Here is a 20,552-nt window from a genome sequence, read left to right on the forward strand (position 1 = left end):
CCGTGCGCTCTGTGACAACGCTGTATCCCAAGTTCAATATTGAAGAGGGACAATTCTGTCTTGATGAAATTTTCAACAACCTCCTTTATGTTGTCATCTCCGGCTTCTTCCAGTATCCCGTACAAGCGTATATTGTTTCGTCGTGATCTTGCTTCTAGGTCCGTCAGTTTTGTTTTGCATTTTTTGTTGGATGTCGAGGGTTTGGCTTAGCACCTCTCTAGCCTCCGCGTTCCACTCTTCCAAAGCCGCCACCCTGTGCTCGGCCTCCTCCACTCTATTCACCGTGTCTTTCAAATCTTTGGGAATTTCGTTCAATTTAAGGTTGATGTCTGTACTCTGTTGTCTGTTTTCCAGTCTCTGGAGAGAGTCTCTTGAAAGTTGTTTAATTCGGTGTTCACATCAGATCGGAATGCCTTAATTTCCGAATATATAGCGCTGATGCAAACTTGCATTGTATCCGCGGCCTCGTTCTCGCCAGCGTTGTCATCATCACAATTCTCCTTTGTTCGTCTCTCGTTTTTCTCAGGTCTTTGGGTTGATTTGCTTCTAGCTTTTCGTTGTTTCTCCCCCTCCATATTTGTTCATCAATTACACAGCGTAAAGTTAAATTAAGCAGGGGAGTATAACCGACTTGTCTGGGAGCTCGCGTTCTACACTGCCACTCGCCTCGACGCCATACCGGAAGTCCTGAAAATTCAGCTTTGATCACAAATTGCAATTTACAATATATTTAAATAGAAAACTATTTTATATTGTAAAAATATCTTTTATATTGTAAATTGAGTTCACACAATGTTTTTACTGTATTTTGGATCAAATAAATGCAGTCTTGGTGAGCAGAAGAGACTTCTTTTAAAAGTAGTGTAGGTCTAAAATTCAGTAAAGTCTTTATGTAAAGAAAATGTATAGTCAGATTACTACTTTTAACTTAAAACTTGATTTTGATCATCAAGTCTCCTCGCATTCATTCTCTTTCTGTCACATTCCTCATTGATAGGCCCAGGGGAGGGGTCTTTGTAGCCTCAGGTGTGAATGACATAAATATTCATGATCGTTCACGCCTCCTCGCATATTACCATTCAAAACTAAAAGTGTAATATAAAAGTTCAATTACTATATTGTTTTGTATGAATGAGTGATCAGGATGATTTTCACATCATTATGTAGCAAAAACTCTCGGCTACAAGATCCAGTTCTCAAAAGTCTTGTGGACAAATGATGATTGTGTTATATGACCTTATTTCAATTACTTACAATTTAAATTTTTTCAAAAACCAAGCATAAACGTTATTTTCTCAAAAATACAAACATGTTCACATGTTGCTCACAAATTATTGTAACCCAGTTTGTGCTGAATACAGTGTTATCAGACTTTAGCCATTAATGTGTTAAACAACTGAAAAAAGCACAAACGTCAAGGCATGTCAAAACTTCTCCAGGGCTCAAAATACCCTCAAACCCCAGAGGGTTAAACACGTGTAACAAAATGCTTAACAACAACATCACAGAAAATAAAATAATAAAAAAAACACAAGTCTTATAAAAACATATAGACATTATATATAATTTATGACACACACAACAAAACACAAGGAATTCACCACCCAGATATGCCCAATTAGATTATTGAATATTATAGCATTGTGTCTGTTAAGCTGACGTGCTCTTACGTCAGCTTAACCAGAGATCAGATGTGGCTGCAAAGTGCTGAACAGACTTCAGTTCAACAGCTACCTTTTTGCAACATATTTTGTACATGTTGTGCAGCACAGTTTGGGGAAAAATATGGTCTCAATGGCACAGTGTATCTTCTGTTGAGAGTTTTAACGAGGTGTTTAAACCCACTGCGCGCCACTGTAGCTATGGGAGCCATATCCTTTGTGATGTAGTAACAAAAAGCGTCAGTTATTTCTTTCCATCTTCTTGAATCCTTTTCATATTGTGTAGCATTTGTAAATGCTTGTGTTATTGACACCTGCTTTGTTGAGGCACTTGTTACTGGGCGCTTGTCAGTCTCTCTCTCTCTTTTTTAGAGCCATGCACTGTTCATATTCGGTAACGTGATTGTGCTCCAAGTGTTGAAACAGATTGGTGGTATTACCTTTGGTCGTTGAAACGTTTTTTTTTCTGCGGTGTTTACATTTGACTTCATTTTGTTCGGCGCCTTCTTTACTGAAGCCAAAATGTGTCCAAACGAAGGACACTGCGTTTTTGTTTGGTACAAGCTGCTCCTGTTGCTTAGTTGACTTAGTGTTTGAATTTGCCTCCATGTTTCTTCAATGGTGGAGTCAATTGACTACACACACGGTAGTATGTTTTTAAGGGGAAAGTAGTACGGGATTAAATAACCGTCATGGGAAAATTACGTCGGTTAGAGGTTCTGAATTTCGGTTTCAATTACTTTTTGATTAATCATCCAGCCCTATTGCAAATCATTTTTAAGATAAATTGTTGCACGTCATGTTTGTAATTAATATTATTTATCTTTGCTCATCTAGAAACTAGTGGTAGAACGATATGTATTTTTAATGGCCGATACCGATATCCAGAGAACAGGGTGGCCGATAGGGCGATATTTCACACAATTTAATATAGTAAATAACATAAACCATAAAATTGCTAAACATTTTTTAAATTATTAAACTAAGTGTTATGGGTCAGTGTTCACACAAAACTAACTTTTTAAAAAAGAATGAAAAAAAATTATATTATATTTTAAATGATAGCAGTTTAGTCATCAAATTTTAGTAATTAATTTGTACATGAAGAAATTGTTAATATATTAGAAGGAAATAACAGTACTTGCAGTAGTCCATGGATGGCATGTTCAGGTTAGCAATCGCATTTTCAAAAAAGAAAATACAGAAAGTGTTTGTGCATACTGTGCACCGTGAATAAGACATTTACTTCCAGCAGATGTGAAGCACTTTACTTTGAAGTTGCACTCACGCGCTTGTGCGGATCAAGCATGAGCAGCAATCACGTGACCGTTTGAACGGCATGGAACGCTTGCTTAGATTGTCACAGAGTGACCGTCATGATTTGTGAATCAGAGGAACTTTTGATCCTGATCCTGAAGTTTTTGATTCTGGCTGGTAGATATTAGATAAACACCTGACTGGAAGAAAACACACATGGATGTTCATGTGGTTCGTGAATTAAATATTTTTTAAACGAGATGTGCAAATTTGCAGACTGTATATAATATAAGTTTTATTGATATTTAACTTAAAATTTACAGGGAACTGTTGAAGAGAGAGAGGGAGAATGAAACCGACGATCACTATGACTAACATTATGAGCTCAAACTCGTCTGTCCTCTGATATGTGGACCGTTTAAATGAAACTGTGTTGACTATTATTGTAGGAACACGATGGCACGTAACAACAAAACGAACAGTGTTTATTCGTTTACAGGTCTCAGTCACTTTACATTCAAGCAGGCCATTCTCGGCACCCTCAAGAAACAACATCTGTCAGAATATTGATTCTGCGATTTATTGGTCGACTATGGGACTGTGCTTCTATAATATGTTTGTTTCCTACTTCATTTCAGATATTGTTTTTCTTTTATCAGACTCTTAATAATTTAGAATTCCAAACCAGGCCAGTTTGTTTCCTAATATCATTAGAATTAGAACAGGAAATATATTACAATATCACACTGTCTTCTTAATTTATATTCTACATTGTAGCCTTCTTGCATTTGTGTTTACCATAGTTAAGACCATGAATTGCTCCTCAGAGGTTAGGTAGTCTTTCTTGGTGGATCGCACAACATACAAGTCATACCAGTCTCCCCGTGCACATTTGCGTACCACGAGAAGCAAATTTAGCACTTATTCGCCGATTTGTCATCAAATTTTAAATGCAGGAAAAGCCCTGAATATATCATCCAGTGATGGCTAATAAATTATCTATGCCATTTGATAATGATTTGTGGCAAATTTAATCAAACTATCCGAGTTGTGGTCCGTGGCACTGTAGAATAGGGTTGCAGCGGTATACCACGGTTTGAAAATTGACGGTTATCATACCATGTACATTTGCTTATCTACGGTATTGAGAAAAAATGCAACCGGACGGAGATTCTCACATGCGCGTGCGCATCTCCTTTCTTTCTCGACTGTCTGTCAGACTCATCAACTTGCGCCACACATGCAGCAGATATCAGAGAGAGGCGAGGGGGTCTGACGTGTGTGTGTGTGTGTGTGTGTGTGTGTGTGTGTGTGTGTGTGTGTGTGTGTGTGTGTGTGTGTGTGTGTGTGTGTGTGTGTGTGTGTGTGTGTGTGAGTGAGTTAAAGCAGTGTTTCTCAACTGGTCTATTCGGACTGGGCAGCAGGGAAATAACAAAGCCATGGTAACTTCTCCCATTGAAGATATTTCGGCGGCCGCTCAAGTGATCAATGTATTTACCTGCCGAGGCAGATTTAATGATAATCTCGTAAACAGCTAAAGACTTCTCATCTGCACTTTCGCGAGTGTAACGAGCTCGCGCTAATGATCTGCTCTTCTCTCTGTTGCGTGCGTTCAACAACTGGGCTTCCCTCGATATGTGACCAATTTCAATTCTAGCCAGACTTTTCTAGTTTACAGTGTTACGAGATTGTCAATTCGAAGCTCTCAACAGTAGCAGCCCTGACATTCCAAACAGCACTGAGGAGGAAAAGAGCAACACTGTGCTATGAGCCAAAAAAAATACAAAATTACACACCATCACCTTTACAAATTTGTTTCAGTATTTTACATGAGTAAAAGTTACTGTTATATTTTGACAAAATCTTATAGTTTCATATGAAATGATCTAAAGGTAGAATCTATTAGACATCATTTTATATCAATAGTGACAGTTGTAGTTAAAGTTTTAAGATGTGTTTCAGCTCGTATTTATTTGTCATAAATACATTAATTTATTATTATTATTATTATTTAAGACTAGCACACTGACTAACCATGGTAATGAGGAGCTTTTCCTTCTGTGTAATTTGTGTATAAATATTTAATATTAGGTAACGAACAGGATAATAATGGGCTCATATTAGGGTTGTGCCGATGGACGATATCATCGTCCATCGTGATGGCTGACCAACATCACGATGTAGAGCCACCATCGTGATGCCACGCCCCCTTTTGCGAGTCTTGCTAGTGTGACTCACTAATCCTAGTCTCTTCTATAGTTAACCTTAAAACTTTGCAGGGATTGCTCTGTAAATTAACCCTTGTGCATCCTTGTGGACATTTTTGGCTTTCAGTTTTGTTTTTTTGATAACTTTGTCTGTGTTAATGCTAACTGCATAAAATTTTCCACAGGTGTGAATTTTTATTGGAATTTTAATATTTCACCCTATTTTCTTTAAAAATATATTTTTTGCACTAGTTACACAAAATACTCCCTCTTAGCGTCGTTTTGGACAAAAATGGCACATTGAAACCCATTAAAACTGCGATTTTTAATCCCAGTGCCATTTAACTATAAAATTATGCAATCTTGTTTAACATGCTTTCATTATGTTGGCAAGGCTTCAAAATTTACATTTTAAATATTTTTTACCAGATCGTGCCATTTTTTCAGGTTTGGCATATCATACGCTTTTGCTGTTGTTTTCTGCTGTTTTTGGCTTATGCATATTATAGAGCAAATTAGATACATTATGAATATATAATTGTGTGAGTGTGTTGGTATGGATTTCAGAGTGTGGTTTGTATGTGTCTGAGGCTCTAATAATAAAAATTAAAAAAATTCTGTTTAGCATTTATTAAATTGAAAATAATTATAATTATTATATTTTTTATAAAAAACAACAGTGGCATTATGTAAACAAACCGGTGTTTAAAGTGTTAAAATTCTGAAAATAAATGAATGTTTGGTCATTATGATTAGAACTGATGCTGGTTAAAATATAAGTCAGTGAAAGTAGAAAAAAATATTATTCTATAATATTTTTGTGACACTTTTTTGACATGGCCATTTTTGTCCATTTATGGACCTGAGTGGTAGCTTTTTTTTTTTAAATCTGATACTGCATAAAAAATATGAAAGCATCAAAATGAATGTTGTTGTTAATCATTGACATATCCGAGGCTCTAATAATCAAAGAAAAAAAATTCTGCTTAGCATCTATTAAATTGAAAATAATTACTATTTTTCATTTTTTCCTAAAAAAAACAACAGTGGCATTATGTAAACAAACCAGCGTTTAAAGGGTTAAAATTCTAAAAATGAATGAATGTTTGGTCATTATGATTAGAGCTGATGCTGGTTAAAAAAATTATGTCAGTGAAAGTGGAAAAAAATATAAATCTATAATATTTTTATGACAGTTTTTGGACATGGACATTTTTGTCCATAATGAACCTATGTGTAACTTTTTTTAATTGATGCACAAGGGTTAAATTGAGAATATAACTAATGCATATATGCTATTTTAAATACTGTAGTATATGCCAGAGACGTGACGTGTTAGTCTGTGAAAATACCGTGTCAGGCAGGCTGCACAAATACTGATCTTGACATTGTTAGCTTCTTGTCTTTTTTTTACATGTCTTACACTGTACATTTAGATTAAAATATTTTATGTTGTAGGCTACAAGAAAATAGACTTTATTAATTAATTATTAGTAGTTGTAGTGTCTCAGAAAATCTTGCTCATTGTCACATAGCTCTTGTATACACTGAAGCGGCAGTTTAAGATAAACCCAGACCAGCGAACGTCAAATAACTTTTGTCTGGTTAATACTTTTAAAGAAACATTTCCTTGGCCATAAATCCATAATGTCAAATCAAATGAAGAAACAAGGTGAATATGAATAACACACATTTATTAAAACATAGAAGAACAACAAATAAAACATAACATAAAACATTTCTGGCCAGAAATACCAACGTATTCACTTTATCTGGTTTTAATAAGCTGCGGATTGGAGTAACTACACTACCCGCTGTGCTGAAGACCCGCTCTGATGGAGTACTGGTAGTGTATATGCACAGATATTTCCGTGCTAATCTTGCCATGAACGGAAACCTTTTGTCGTTCGTTTTCCACCAAGTCAGCGGGTCCTCTTCCCATCAATGGCCATTTCCTGCAGGTACATGGTCATTTCTGCCTTGACCTTTTGCTCATCAGTGAGTAAAATAACGAAATTATAGTTTTTAAGTGGAAAATAGTATTTATGTAAAGAGATATATTAAAATAAAAAGTGCACAACTCTTAAATGAAAGCTAAAAAAAAAAAAAAATGCTTCGTGTCGTGCAACCTACTGATAAAGCGCCGACGAGTCATTAGTTGGTTAGTAAAATAACGAAATTATAATTTTTCATATAATTTTTGAAAATTATATGAAATTTTATGGCCCCCGCCCAACCCCACCGACGATATCATCGTCCATCGTGATGTTTTACTGTCAACATCGTCAACTGCCAATTTAGGGGACATCGCCCAACCCTAGCTCATATAAGTAAATATGATCTTCAATTTTTAAAGGGGGGAGTGAAACTTCCTGTACATTTTGACATCAACAAAAATAATGTCACTTGATGCATGTCCTTGTACTGGAAAACCATGAACAAAACTATGCAACATAAAAGGAAATGCGACCCAGGATACATTAAATACAGGTTATGTTTAATCTGACAGGTCGACACTTGATGTCCAATATAAAATCTGTCCTGAAACAAAACCAGTTGAGAAGCACTGAGTTAAAGGTACAGACAGGAGCAGTCTACAGTATATGTTAATTATTAATAATCATAGGACATTACTTTAAAAGCTCACACAGCTGATGTTATTTTTCATTTAGTAGTTCGTTAACATGCTATGATAACTTGCTTTAGTTATATAATATGTTATAGTTACATGCTATTTTTCTTATTATGTTTATAAATCTGTTTATTATAATTCTGTTAGCTTTCTTATTTTTTCTATTTATTTACACATACTTCAATAAAATAAATGGTTTCAAGTTTCAATTATAATAAAGTGTCTGCTCAAAAATAGATAGATAAAATAACCCTTCTGTTTTCACTGATAATAATATTTGTGTAATACAGTGAAAATCTCATACCGTTGTAGGGCTGGGCGATATGGCCTAAAAATAAAATCTCCGATTTTATTTTTTTTTTAATTCGATTTACGCTTTTTTTCCCGATTTTCCCATCTACTTATTAAGGAAATCAATACGACAAACGGCAGACAACTTAAAGCAAATTTAGCTTTTATTTAATCAAAAGCAAGACAAATGTAACCCCCATTTCTGGGATGAAGTTTCTTGGGAACAAACTTCCCACTCTCACCGGTAGCCATGTTGTCGCTTGCTGTATGCTGTTGCCGTTTCGTGTGTGCTATGATGTTGTTGTTGTCGCTTGCCATACTGCTATGTGAAACTAACGCTACGGATGCTCCGGGGAGCCAAAAATGCGCCATTACACAAAAACTCGATTTACTTATTTTTTAAATCGCCCGCAACAAAAAATTCGAATTAATTCATTGAATCGATTTTTCGCCCAGGCCTATACCGTTGCAACCCTACTGTAGAATGTTGAGCAGCATTGTCCGGAGTCGTAACTCTGTGTCTGTTGGTGGCGGTGTGCACCTTCTAAGAAAATAATTTTCAAATTTTAGAAACGGGCAGATGCGTCCATTAGCACATGACTATCGATAATCATAAAAAAAATCTGATATTTGATGTGTGAAAAAGGCACTGATCCCAAGCCAATTAACAATGGATACAGACCAGTGCTGGGGAATATCTAACTGAAAGTAGTGATGCTATCCATGGTTCCCACTGTTACGGAAAACCTGAAAATAACATGGACATTGATGTTTTCCATAAGGTCACATTGAGTAAATATGAATAAAATGAAACTGATACACTAAGTTAAATGGTTTGAACACCCAAATTGCTGATTCAAACTTGTATTGGATGCGGCAAGTTTAACCACGTCATTTTGGCAATCATTCGCAAAAACATTAAATGATGCCGATACCAAGTATAAGTATTTACAACCCCAGTATTGGCCCAATACACGTACTTCCTATTCCCATACTGTATGTTATATTGGAATGGCTAATAAAATAAGCAGGTTAAAAAAAAAAATCACTAATGAACTTTTATCCCTGCATTCCCTGTTGCATTTTTTCTTTTTGTGTGTTTTAAAGATATTGTCCCATTAAATGGCTTAGTTGCAATTAGCTACTTTTTTAGTAGCTTGTAGAGTAGTAAAATAGCAGCTTAACTGTAGTTTCATATTTGAAATCATGAGTAAGGTGTGCTTGAGAAGCTACAGTTTCAAATTATCTTCCCCAACACAGGAGACTAAAAAATATTTTTCTTGTATCATTCAGGGACCGTTTCTGTCATGGAGTTGAAACAGAGTTCAGTGATGCAACGATTGGCTGGCTGGATGCCCACCGCTATCAGGTCAAACACTGCATTTCTGTTGTGTTAGTGATTGAATCAAACAAAATTGCTGTTGCTGGTTAACATGACTATCAGAAACGCAGACCTAACGCAGTGTTTCTCTCTCTCAGGGGGGATCAGTGCACGTCTGAGCTGGCCATCAGTCTGGCGTTCCGACAGTTAGAGGACGACACCTTCGTGTTTGCTCTGTGTCAGGACCATAAGCTCAGGATGTGGTCATTTAAGGTAGGGATCATTAGGATCAGGAATTTTACAGCAGATTACTGGTTTTCTTGTCATCTTATTTGCCAATCTTTTAACCTTTATCAGGTGCACTGTCATAACTGGCAGTATATAAGCTTTCTGCTCCCCTTCACTGTTCACTGAATGATCCTGTTGGTAATGGGATGTTACCTAGTTTTTGCTGACAAAAATACTGTTGGTTGGTTACTTGATAATCCGATTAACAAACCCCAAAATATTCATTTATTGAACATTTAAACATTTAAAACAAAAAAAATAAGCATTTAAATCATGTAGGCTTTCACAATGTTCTTTATATTATGATAGCCTTTTACAGAACGAGGCTTGGTGGCAAACTGAATTCAAACTGATAACCAATTGGTGTGAATAAATTGAATGTGACAGATATTATTTATTGTCACCATTTTATTTAATTATCATTCTTCATTATTTTAGTATTTATATTGTGTATTTGTTGCACCATATTATAGATATTCTATATAGAATGAATTATTCACACTGTTGTGTGAAGAAAGAGTTGAGAAGATACCATAGTAGTAAGAGCGCAGATTTGTGGACTAAACGGATGCTGCTGTTAGTACAGTTTGCAAAAGATATTTGAATTAGATTTTAACTCCTCTTGTAACCAGCATTATCATTATGAGACCGACTCTTATTAAAAAAAAAAAAAAAAATCTAAACTAGCTGCAAACTTGACACAAATTTGATACAAAAATTGGTGCTTATTATTTTCATTTACAAATGAGCTTGTGATTCACTGCAAATGTTTGCCAGAAGTTTGCAGCTCTTCACCACTAGAGGTGAACCTGCAGCAAACCTTTGGCAACAATGGAAAATTTGCCACAATGTTTGCCACAAAAGTTAATTTGCTTGTGAAAATTGTTTGACAAATTTTCAGCAAATTTGTCATTATTCTCTTATGTTTTATCGTGCAGCACTAATATAAACTTATCGCAATCGCGATGTCAGCCTGTGCGATTATATGACGGCAAAATGCTGCGATTTTATTAAATAAATAAGTGCATGCGTGGACGTGACAGCCCATTCTCTCTGAGAACTGTTTGCCCATTTTCTACACCGCTAATAAAAAGATGACCAGTCAGTCTCAGTTTAGGGAGTGGCACGTGTGGTCATGTCTTGTCAGTTTCTGGTGTTCAGCGTGGAGATGGATGCCGAGCAGACCAACGCTGAACTGTCATTCTCAGAGCTGCTTCAACCAGTCGCGGAACAGACACAATCTGAGCGGGAGTCGAGACCGGGAGAGTTATAAAGTTCTGCCGGCTGATGCGCACTAACACGGAGACGCTCATCTCACCCCCGCTGTCTGCAGCTTGCAACGTGTAGCATCATTGATGAGAACATCATGATAAGATCAATCTAATGTGAAAAATAACACTAAAATGACAACAACAATAATGTGTGTGTGTGTGTATGTATATATTTAGACAAGATTGACAAATGCTTATCAATAATACTCTTATGGCTAAAATGTTTACAGTTTTCATTAACTAAAACTACATTAAAAAGCCCAGTAAACAAAACTAAGCACAATTACAGATGTGTTTGCGAGTGTCATATGACAAGTCTTCACAGAGATGTAAAGAGACATGATGCACCGTTAGCAAAGTGGGATTTCAGAAAATGATCCACACACTGGACAAGAGTTTACCAGCGATAAGTAGAACTTTTTAGAAAGAGGATTTGGAAATACCAGTTGGTCATTAAAAAAAAAAACACAAGCAACAGTTTTAGTGGTTTGAGTGAACCACACTTTTATATCAAGCTTCCCTTTTCAAAAGAGTTTATAGAAAGTACATGTTACATCCTGATTAAACGTCCCTGTTTGTTTGGACAATCTTATTTTCATGAAAATGTGTATGTTCTTTATTGTTCCATTTTATTTAGGTGTAATATAGAGAAAATAACAAGTTTGCAGTAATGCAAAGATGTTATTTAATTTTGTAAAAATATTTAAATTTGAAAACACTGCATTTATAGTTGCTGTTGTTGCTAGTTTGTATGTTTGAGTTGAGAAATACACATTTCAGCATTATCAGTAATCTATTTGTGCATTTTCCTTGATAACCAAGCAAGTTGACTCATGATACCATTTGTTTATTATATTGCAATCGCATATCGCAATATTAGCCTCAATAATCGCAATATGACATTTTCCCCAAATCGTGCAGCCCTAGTTTATAGTAAGGGTATGCCCGCCATTGCTTCGAACAAAATAAAGGCAGGGCCTCTTTCCCTTTGCCGTGTCGTGTGTGAAACGCTATATACTGTACACATGTTTGTCACATACGCCATACCACTCACAATGCATCATTATTGACTGTGGTATCAAGTTGTTTGTTATCTTAGAACATTTGACTAGTGTTCCCCACACACCTGTGATGACGGTGATGTTGAAGTCTTAAAGGAGCCATGTGTCTTTTGCGACATGGGCAATTGGCCAAATCATGAGACCACCGATCGGGTCAAAAGCAAGTGAATGTTAGCCCACGGCGATCGATCAGAGCATCCCTACTTTAAGGCCGGTTTGGCTCCAGGAGATAGCGTTTCAAAATGTCAACCATAAACCTTCATGTAAATGGAGTTAAAGTAAAAATAGTTCATAAGAAAAATGCTTGAGTAAAAGTAATAGGTACATTTATTATCAGTTACTTTAAGTATCAAAAGTTCAAGTATATTGCATCAATTACAGCACAGCTACTTATACCCATGGCAACTTAGTTGAGCTACGGTGGCATGCTGGAGTCTATATTAGGAGTTAACTCAAGAACTGCTCAGACCAACTCAGTCAGCGAGTAAATGTACTACAGTATTTTACAGAATATAAGTCATGTTATTGTTCATTATCTGCAAGGTCCTGCGATTTATAGTCCGAAGTGACTTACTGTATATACATAATTTAATTTAAGTAAAAACCTTCAGTCAGTGAACAGTGATAATTAATGCACAGCATAGGGTAATAAATAAAAAATGTCCACAGATAGACCATTGCTAACGTTGATGAATGAATGGAATACATTAGCCATTCTGTTTTACTCTGTAACTATGCTGCATACAAATAAACATCTTTTAGTCAAAGTGCAGAAATGCATATTTCCTGAGGTAATATTCACAGAGAGCATCTGGCATCTGAGTGGCTGAAGGGAATTGAGGCGGCTGCTTCTGGGTCCTAGTGCCCTTATGTGACTTATACAGAGAAGCAACTTGTCTTTTTTTGTTTTACTCTCAATCATTTTGACCAGGTGCGACTTATGTTCAGGTGTGACTTTATTTCCGAAAAATGTGGTACTCGTCTTGTGCAAAATAGCAAAGTAAACAATATGAATTAATGGTGCATTCGTGCCATGTCGCAGTGATTGTATTACAAGATGAGCACAAATTAATACCACCATAATGTCATAAATACCCGTGGAATTTTCTTGGAGCCCCAGATTTCAGAGTTGGGGGTGTATCAATTAAAGAATTATGGCAAGAATCAAGCAAATGTTTTTTGTTCCTAATCTGTTTTACTTGTGGGTTTTGACCTTACATTTTTAGATGCATTTTTATACCACTGATGAAGAATAAAACTTGCCAGAAAATAAGACTCATTTACTAAGTTTATGAGAAGATAAAAATTAGAAAAGATAAAGCATCAATTAAAAGCATTAAAGTTTGTGAATAGTTTTCATCAGAGCCATAAAGCAACTCCTTGGCAACCACCCGCCCAAGCAACTGCATAGCAATGTTCTAAAAGTACGTAGGACAACATAGCAACAACCTGGCAATCACATACTGTAGCAGTGCGCTAAAACACAGAGTACCAGGGCAACTGTGTAGCATGCCCCAGCAACCACCCAGAACACCCTAGTAACCATGCAATCGCAAAAGCAACACAAGGGAACACCTTAGCAACCACCAGAACGCACTTTCATCATGCAAGAGGGTGCGTGTACTCTGTCCTCTCATGAACATGCTTTGGAGAGTTACCGGAAGTAAACAATTCTAGTGAAGTTTCTGAAATTTTGTTGATTTGACATGGTATAACCCAGCTACTTTATTTTACCAGTTCAGCTGAAATAAAATGATTTTTTATTTTTTACCAAGATATGTATAAAATATATATTTTTTTCCTCAGTTTAGTTTCTGAATACATTCACATCTGCAATTGTTAATGTTGTTGATGTGTTTATTGATTGTGTCTTAGCATCAGATGTGTGTGTTGGTGGCTGATATGTTGGAGTATATGCCTGTGGGTCGTGCCGAGGTGAAGGGTTCTCCAGCTCAGGCTCATAAAATCCGGCTGTTCTTCTCCTCCCCCACCGGTCTGTATCTCGCTGTCTATCTCGCTGTTCCCAAACGCAGTCAGTTCTGTGTTCTGCAGCTGGTGGCCAATGAGAACAACCGCTACAGCCTAGATCACATATCCACACTCTTCTCTACACAGGTACATCCCATGCATTGAATGTGCAATACTTAATCTGATTAATGACGGAGGTGTACATACGGTGTGTTTGTGTTTAAACAGGAAACTCTGGTGGATTTCGTCTTGACTGCATCTGATATATGGGCTCTTTGGCTTGATAATGACAACCAGACTGTGGTGAAGTACATCAATTTTGAGCAGTGAGTATGTCAGTTTACTTCCAAAGGGTAAAAGTAATAGTTCACCCATAGATGAAAATTCTCTTCCTTATGTTGTTACAATCCTGTAGTACAATAAATCTTCCATGGAACACAAATGGTGATGCTCTTTTCCATGCATTTCAATTAATAAGATCGATCTTTTACTCTGAGGCAACCCTCTTCAATGCGTGTAAATTGCATATGCAACCAGATTTTATACTATACAAATGAAAATGTCTGTTATTAGCTACTGGCTAATGCACACATTACACTCAACAGTGATTGTGTCATGTAGTGGTGAAGAAATTCGATCCGTTCTGTGTAATGTGTCCAAACACAAGATCCACACAATCCATTTGTCATTGAATAATGTCTCCCTTTAATATCCTTTCTGTTCTTTACACTTATTTGTTAATCAAAAACAACAAAATTATAAATATTTCATTCTAATCACACATAGTATAGATGAGGTAAAGAAGCTTTCGTTAATGTGCACCAGGTCTGGTTGATAGGACGGTGTAATCGGATCTCGATGAAATCTGACAAATATCCTGATGCTGATATTGACTCACGTTCACAGACGATGTTCGATAATATTTGGAAATGTGTAAACCATGGAGCTGGGAAGTCGCCAAATATTAAATAGTAGCCCAGGATATGAAATGAGCACATGTGATCTGCCAAACGTGGATTACCTATTGATTGCGCAATGGCAAGTAATTTTGCTTATCTATTCGTGACACTGGTGGGTGACCTGCAAGAAGTCTCTGAGTGATACCGTGTTGTGAGAAAATATTTGCCCCCATCCTGATTTCTTCATGATGTAACAAAACAAAGGCAATCTGAGTAAACGCATAATACATTTTTTAAATGATAATATTTTTATTGAAGCAAAAAAGTTATCCAGCTGGGCCTGTAAAAAAAAAAAAAAAAAGTATGTAAGTGTGTGTGTGTGTGTGTATGTATATATATATATGAAAACTGCATTTTGTGTTTACTCAGGTTGCCTTTGTTTTATTCTATATTTCGATTGATATAACAGGAAGGGGCAAATACTTTTTGACAGCACTATACATGACATGAAATGTTGTTAGACACAAAGACACGCACTTGAAGAAACACTTATATTTTTAAGAACAGACAATAGAAAAGCTGTTGATGCTCTTGTCTAATTGTATTTGTTCAGAGGCGTGAAGCGCAAATGTGGCTCGTGGAACACCCACATGTAAAGAATTCTCACTCTTTATTTCAGTCATCTGAAAACGGTTTGCAAGAATAGTGTCCTCTATGAGAATGCTGCAGATGACCCAAGACATTCTCAGGAGGTCCTCGGAGTTAAGTTCGCTTTATTTCCACTGAAATATTCAAGCTTAACACGCGTTGTGAACCCAGTTCTACAGGTTCACAAATCATAAAATGATAGCCTTGAACCTAAGATTGATTTATTTTTCAAATTTGTTTACATTTATAATTTGCTTTAGCATTTGTATTAATAATATTTCACCTGTTGTCGTAGACGGATACTTGCGTGGCAGCAAATGCGAGGTGAATAAATAAGACTATTTGCCATTTCTTTTGAAGTGCCATTTGAAGTTGGAAACTATTTTGGTTTTAGGTTTTCATGTTTAATAAATGTAATTACATTTTTAAAGCAGAATCAATGAAGCAAAAACATTAAATACACCCTCGTGGGTGCAGGGAAGTTTACAATGTAATTGGATATCAAAATATAATTTTGTTTTTAAATATTGTGAACGAATTTCTTGCACGTCTCCCAGTTTTTTTTATTTGATGGAATACAGGAATTTTATCCCCTTTTCTCACAAATTAGTATTCCCAATTCTCACTACTTACTAAGTCCTCGGTGGCGCGGTTACTCACATCAATCCGGGTGGAGGAGGACAAGTCTCATTTCCCTTGCATCTGAGACAGTCAATCCACGCATCTTATGTGGCTCATTGTGCATGACACCCAGACACTCACAGCATGTGGAGGCTCATGCTACTCTCTTACCTTATGGCCCCTTAAGAGCGAGAAGCACTAATCGCGACCACAAGGAAATTACCCCATGTGACCCTACACTCTGTAGTAACCGGCCCAATTTGGTTGCTTAGGAGACCTGGCTGGAATAACTTACCCTGGATTCAAACTCGTGACTCCAGGGGTGATAGTCAGTGTCAGTACTCGCTGAGCTACCCAGGCCCCCCGCAGATGTGTGCATTTTTTAAAATGTGACCAAAGTGACAAAAACCTAATTATAAAATGTATATTTTCATAATGTACTGAGTTAGGTGTCCTGCATAATTAACAGCATTAGTATTAAGCTAAATTTAGTTAAGCTAACTTTTTTTTCTGTAAGCATCATTCAGGTGTGTTTTTGTAATTCATTGTTGTGAATACAGTAACACCGCAGGCATGTGGAACCAGGTGTTTGTCCAGCCGTCACCAGAGGAGGAAGTTCACATCGGTGAAGATCAGGACCCACGGGTATGAACATTCAGTTCCAGTGTGAACGATTAGAGTGTAGAAAATTCTCTGCCATTCAAATCACCTTAAATCTTGATCCTATTTTCATGTGCATTAACAATTGTCTTGGGTGATCGGATAACAAGTAGACAGCACTATAAACAGGTGTAAACGAGGTCCAAAACCTTTTGTAATCTTATCACTCAAACCTCATTTGATGGATTGTAAGGATTGGTAACCAAGAACCATTTCTTATTTGGAACTGGTTCTGTAAAAAGAAATGGACCAGTTTAGTCCAATTTCCAAATGAATGATTCTTTAGAGCCAGAAGAAATTATTTATGAGTTGGTTCTTTTGAATCTACAGCTCATAACACAAGTTACCGGTGTAGTCAGATTCATGAACAAATTATTTAATGAGTTGAGTCTTTTGAATCACAGTACTAAATGCAAAAACATATCAAACCGCAAGTCATTCATTTTGTATGACTCCAAGTGAACCAGCTATTATTGGAGGGTTGTTGAAATGACAATGTGTAGTTAAAAATACACCATTAGTTTTGTTGTAATTTGTGGTATTTTATCAAATTGAATGAATGAATGAATGAATAACCATTTGCTGGAATCTGTTCTGTTGAAATACTACATAATCTAATCGTTTGGACAGAGCAGTATATCCAATAATAATTGCATTCCTTATTTAATCGATAAAGAACCAGAATTGTTAAAGAGTAATACTTGTATTATAACATTTTGTATGATTCCCATCAATTTTTGTATGTAATAAGAAACACATGTGACCACTTTGCATTTGTAAACACTACTGTAATCCACGCTGGTGCATTCCGAACAACATCTGTCAACCATTATACTAAAGCCAGGGTTGCAAACTTTCAAATTGTCGATAAAGTGCACCTTTAAATGAATTGACCGCACGATGTCAACAAACATTCCACTCAAAACATCACATTTTTCAATGAAATGAACAATGTGTGATGCATGTAGTCATTAGATTGGAGACCCTCTACTCAGTGTGATCACAAGAGACATTTAAGTACCAGGTGTAAACAGGTTCTTTTGTCTTTTGAACAGGAAACGTACCTTGAAGTACTTTTTTCGCCACTACGTTTCACGGCCTCTGCCATCGTTAAAGCTTTACAGGTGAGAAGCTCGATTCCCATCATTTAAATGTACTTTTCAGGTTTCTGTGAAGACTATCAAGAGTATTTGCTCAAGAAAGTATTCTTTTTGTCCAGATCTACAAACGAGGCACTGATCGTTATTTGGACTTGTCGTGGGAGGAGCTGAAGAAAGAGGTTACGGTCACAGTGGAGAATGAGGTGAGCTGCATGTTTCCTCTTGTGTTGTTGAGTTCTCTCTGTGTTTTAGTGATCATTGTGATCTTTGATCTTGTGATTCAGCTTCAAGGCAGCGTGACTGAATATGAGTTCTCCCAGGAGGATTACCGCCTGTTGCAGGTGGAGTTCTGGTCTAAGTTCTACGCCTGCTGTCTGCAGTATCAGGAGGTTTTGTCCACCCCGCTTGCCCTGCATGTGAGTCCAGCCACGGCCATGGTCTGCATCCTTAAGAAGGTACCACATCTTTTTAACACCTTCAGCTGTTTTGGTTTAGTGTGAGATATGTGGTATGTGTGTGTGTGTGTGTGTATATATACAGTATCTCACAAAAGTGAGTACACCCCTCACATTTTTGTAAATATTTGATTATACCTTTTCATGTGACAACACTGAAGAAATTACACTTTGTTATACAAGCTGTACACTCACTACTTTACATTGTAACAGTGTAAATTTGCTGTCCCCTCAAAATAACTCAAAACACCGCATTAATGTATAAACCTTTGGCAACAAATGGGAGTACACATTTACACAAAAGTGAAAATGTCCAAATTGGGCCCAAAGTGTCAATATTTTGTGTGGCCACCATTATTTTCCAGCACTGCTTTAACCCTCTTGGGCATGGAGTTCATCAGAGCTTCACAGGTTGCCACTGGAGTCCTCTTCCACTCCTCCATGGTGACATTACGGAGCTGGTGGATGTTAGAGACCTTGTGCTCCTCCACCTTCCGTTTGAGGATGCCCCACAGATGCTCAATAGGGGTTAGGTCTGGAGACATGCTTGGCCAGTCCATCACCTTCACCCTCAACTTCTTTAGCAAGGCAGTGGTCATCTTGGAGGTGTGTTTGGGGTTGTTATCATGCTGGAATACTGCCCTGTGGCCCAGTCTCTGAAGGGAGGGGATCATGCTCTGCTTCAGTATGTCACAGTACATGTTGGCATTCATGGTTCCCTCAGTGAACTGTAGCTCCCCAGTGCCTGCAGCACTCATGCAGCCCCAGACCATGACACTCCCACCACCATGCTTGAATGTAGGCAAGACAAACTTGTCTTTTTACTCCTCACCTGGTTGCCGCCACACACGCTTGACACCATCTGAACCAAATAAGTTTATCTTGGTCTCATCAGACCACAGGACATGGTTCCAGTAATCCATGTCCTTAGTCTGCTTGCCTTCATCAAACTGTTTGTGGGCTTTCTTGTGCATCATCTTTAGAAGAGGCTTCCTTCTGGGACGACAGCCATGCAGACCAATTTGATGCAGTTACAAATTTTATGTTTGACGCAACGCATCCAAGACGCTACACAAGCATGTCTGACGCAGCTGTTCATTAACGGATCCTTAAACAAGCCTATGTATAATTCTTAAAATAACTATGTATAATTATTTAATCATTATGTATTGAATTATTGTTGTATGAGGGCCTTTCTCAGCAAATATTTTTATATGCGATTAATCGCGATTTAGTTAATCTGGACACCATGTAATTAGATAAACATTTTTAATGGATTGACAGCCCTAATATATGTGTGTGTGTGTGTGTGTGTGTGTGTGTGTGTGTGTATGTATGTATGTATGTATGTATGTATATACCGTAATTTCCGGACTATTGAGCGCACCTGAATATAAGCCGCACCCACTGATTTTTAAATAAAATATTATTTTAAACATAAATAAGCCGCACCTGTCTATAAGCTGCAGGTGCCTACCGGTACATTGAAACAAATGAACTTTACTCAGGCTTTAACGAAACACGGTGTGGCAGCGGGGGCGTGGTCAAGCGCCCGTCCGGAGAGAAAAGCGGTAAGGGCGCTTACACCTGAGCTAAATTATGTCTAACACCGGTGTCTAATTTCAGTAAGCATGGGGAGAGCGGCATAAAAAGGCAGCAGCCACAGAGCTGAGAGAGTGACTAGTGTTGGCGCATAGAAGAATTGAGAAACTTTATAAAATTGATTGTAAACATTGCTGTGGCCATTAAAAGCCTTACCTGGAACGTCAAGTGCCCTGCTTAAAACTGTCACACTGGTGCCCGTGTGACAGTTTTCCCAAGAAGGACACGTGAAGCAGGGCACTTGAAATTAGACACCGGTGTTGGACATAATTTAGCGCATGTGTAAGCGCCCTTACAGCTTTTCTCTCCCGGACAGGCGCTTGACCACGCCCCCGCTGCCACACACGGCTTGTAATAAAACATTTGCAGTAAACAGTAGCCTACCAAGAAAGTCATTGGTCACTATCTTCCTCGTCCTGTGCACTGAAACCACTGAAGTCATCTCCTTCGGTGTCGGAGTTGAATAGCCTCAGATTTAGTTGTCTTTTGCACTGAGTCAATTCATCACGCTGCTGTTTCCAACGTCTTCTCATTGACTCATTAAGACCAAGCTCCCGTGCAGCAGCTCTATTTCCTTTTCAACAGCCAGATCAATCGCCTTCAACTTGAA

The 20,552-nt window shown here is 37.4% G+C and overlaps 1 protein-coding gene across 2 annotated transcripts in view; it reads left to right on the forward strand.

Moving 5' to 3' along the window:
• The window catches only part of nup160 (nucleoporin 160), a 105,644-nt gene that overhangs the window by 17,829 nt on the left and 67,263 nt on the right, over window positions 1–20,552 (forward strand). For both annotated transcript variants that reach the window (XM_052122432.1, XM_052122433.1), the window contains exons 5-12: window positions 9,342–9,417; window positions 9,528–9,642; window positions 13,865–14,104; window positions 14,186–14,283; window positions 16,686–16,770; window positions 17,841–17,909; window positions 18,005–18,088; window positions 18,170–18,340. In XM_052122432.1, coding sequence (XP_051978392.1) covers window positions 9,342–9,417; window positions 9,528–9,642; window positions 13,865–14,104; window positions 14,186–14,283; window positions 16,686–16,770; window positions 17,841–17,909; window positions 18,005–18,088; window positions 18,170–18,340 — 938 coding nt within the window. The remainder of the gene's footprint in view (window positions 1–9,341; window positions 9,418–9,527; window positions 9,643–13,864; window positions 14,105–14,185; window positions 14,284–16,685; window positions 16,771–17,840; window positions 17,910–18,004; window positions 18,089–18,169; window positions 18,341–20,552) is intronic.

Source organism: Xyrauchen texanus, chromosome 49, assembly GCF_025860055.1.
Source record: "Xyrauchen texanus isolate HMW12.3.18 chromosome 49, RBS_HiC_50CHRs, whole genome shotgun sequence".
Taxonomy (NCBI): Eukaryota; Metazoa; Chordata; class Actinopteri; order Cypriniformes; family Catostomidae; genus Xyrauchen; species Xyrauchen texanus.